The sequence below is a fragment of the Mycetomoellerius zeteki genome, unplaced genomic scaffold, assembly GCF_001594055.1.
Source record: "Mycetomoellerius zeteki isolate Tzet28-1 unplaced genomic scaffold, Tzet1.0 scaffold28, whole genome shotgun sequence".
NCBI lineage: Eukaryota > Metazoa > Arthropoda > Insecta > Hymenoptera > Formicidae > Mycetomoellerius > Mycetomoellerius zeteki.
This window is the reverse complement of record NW_017257260.1, coordinates 94,385-96,644: the sequence shown is the minus strand read 5'-3', so window position 1 is coordinate 96,644 and position 2,260 is coordinate 94,385. Positions and strand designations below refer to the sequence as shown.

At 29.6% G+C, this 2,260-nt stretch overlaps 1 protein-coding gene across 4 annotated transcripts in view; it reads left to right on the top strand.

Annotated features, from left to right (window-relative positions):
* The first annotated feature begins 1,801 nt into the window (after positions 1-1,801).
* Positions 1,802-2,260, top strand: part of snsl (snustorr snarlik) — a 9,884-nt gene continuing 9,425 nt past the window's right edge. The window contains exon 1 of one of the 4 annotated variants that reach the window (XM_018450406.1): positions 1,802-2,014. In XM_018450406.1, the coding sequence (XP_018305908.1) occupies positions 1,887-2,014 (128 nt within the window). In that variant the 5' untranslated portion in view covers positions 1,802-1,886. The remainder of the gene's footprint in view (positions 2,015-2,260) is intronic. The other 3 variants (XM_018450408.1, XM_018450409.1, XM_018450410.1) reach the window with 3 other exon arrangements.

The window sequence follows — 2,260 nt, the reverse complement described above, 5'->3', positions numbered from 1 at the left end:
AAAAAATGTATCTACTTAAAAGGAGACTATGTGGAAAAATAAAATTGAATTTGACCGAAAAATTACTTGTTTCTATGTTAGGCTTAAAACTTTTCAGACGACGTATATATATGATCATATATACGTATATATGCCCGCGCGAGGAAAAAAGTTTATATATAATTATATATAATTATACATATATGGCCATATATTATTATATAACACATTCATATATGATTGTGTTATGGTCAATTTCATAATAATGTGTTAAGTATTATTTTTTAAAGCTGATATTATTTTTAGATTGAAAGGCATAGAAATGTGCTTCATGTAATTCCTAAATGTGCTTCATATAATTCCTAAATAAATGAATAAAAATTTATCATTTTTAGATTTTATTATTTTTAGATCAATCCACAGCTGATCAATTATATTATCGCTGTTTTTCTCTTTTGCTTTCCCCTTTTTTATAAAGAATTAATTTATTTTATTAAAGAATTTTGAGAAATTTATACTGGACATCTGGAAAATATCCGGTATCCGGCCGGATATTTACCTACCGGATATTCGATCATATATTGGATATTTGGTGTCACATTCTTTTCAAATATTCGATATTCGGTAATTTTACGATCCGGTGAATCCCTAATAGATATTGTAAAATTAATAGTTTACGACATATTTTATACTTTATATACATATTCTGGTATATTTTGACATAAAATATCTTGCAAACAATTAACTTTTTGATAAAAATATCATAATATTTTTATACACAATGTATAAAATATTTCATAAATTATTGATTTTTTGGTATCTGTACCTTAATACTTTTATATGTAGAATAATTAGAACAATCGTATTATGTGACAAAAATTGTTATAATTCCATTAAAAAAAATGGCGACCTTCATATTAGGGATGCATCGGATATCCTGAAAGTATCCGGTATCCGGCACTTTTTTACTATCCGACTGGATAGTCAGATATCATTAGTATCCGGGAATATGTCCGGTTGAAATTTGATACCATTAAAATTGTTAATTTTTTATTATATAAATGTTCTAAAAATAAGTGTGCATATTCATAATGCTATAATATCTTATACATTGTTGCAAAATTACAATTTTTTCTTTATAGGCTTTTTTTTTAAGACGTTTTCCCGGAATCCGATCGGATATCTGGAAAATGTCTGATATCCGACTCGAAGAAATGCCTTCTCAGATATTCGATGTTACATTTTGTCCGGATATTCGATCCGATATCCGGTAATTTTACGATCCGGTGCATCCCTACTTCACATGACTTCAAAAAATTAATATTTTTTACAATTAATTTAGCAATATTTTTCCCCCTCTAGATTATACAATTTTTTTCTAAAATGTTTTCTTTTAAATCTTATAGATTTTGAGATATTTGACTGCATGATAGTGATAGTTAAAGTGAGACACTCTGTGTAAATGGGAAAGTAAATGAATTGTATTACGTTCTATTATTATATACGATTTACGACATACGCTAATCTACGTTTATCTCGACGTTAATCTACTGTTACTCGAAGTAGAAAGTTTTCTTTTCATTATGTAGAATCAAGTGAACGTATGTTATTTAAGTTGTCATTTTCCGATGCAATTCTCTAATAGTGACTATTTACGATGTATCCGTAACTCGCACATCGTGAAACGACATCCTTGTCTTGCCGTTTGTTAATCATAGATTAGTGGCACGAGGCCATTCAGTGACTATTCATTGTGATCGCATCAATTCAAATTATGATTGTATGTGAAATTTGTATGCATAAGAAAAAGAGTTTAGTTATAAGAGCGAATATTGACACTTGGTTTGACTGCTGGTGACCTCGATTCTAAATCCCGCAGGCTATCCTTTCACTTTAAAAGCGTTTCAATGAGTATTCTTTCTCGCACCAGCTTAATACTGAAGACATTCGTATTTCATAAAAGAAACCTCAGTTCGTTTCTAGAACGCCGATTAGTGAGTCGTCCGTCGTTGGTGTTCCTAAGTTTTACTTTCATGTAAGTTTTAGAACAGAGCGTGATCGTTATATATTGTCATGTTTTCTTCATACCATGACGTATTCTCTTTATTTATTTGACATAGTTAAATGGTGTTTTGTTGAGGAAGCAGCTACAGAAAATAAGAAATAATACGGAAATAATATAATAATATGAGTACATATTAATGTGTATACGTGTGCGTGCGTGCGTGCGTGCGTGCGTGCGTGTGTGTAATACAATAAGTATATATATATATATATATAT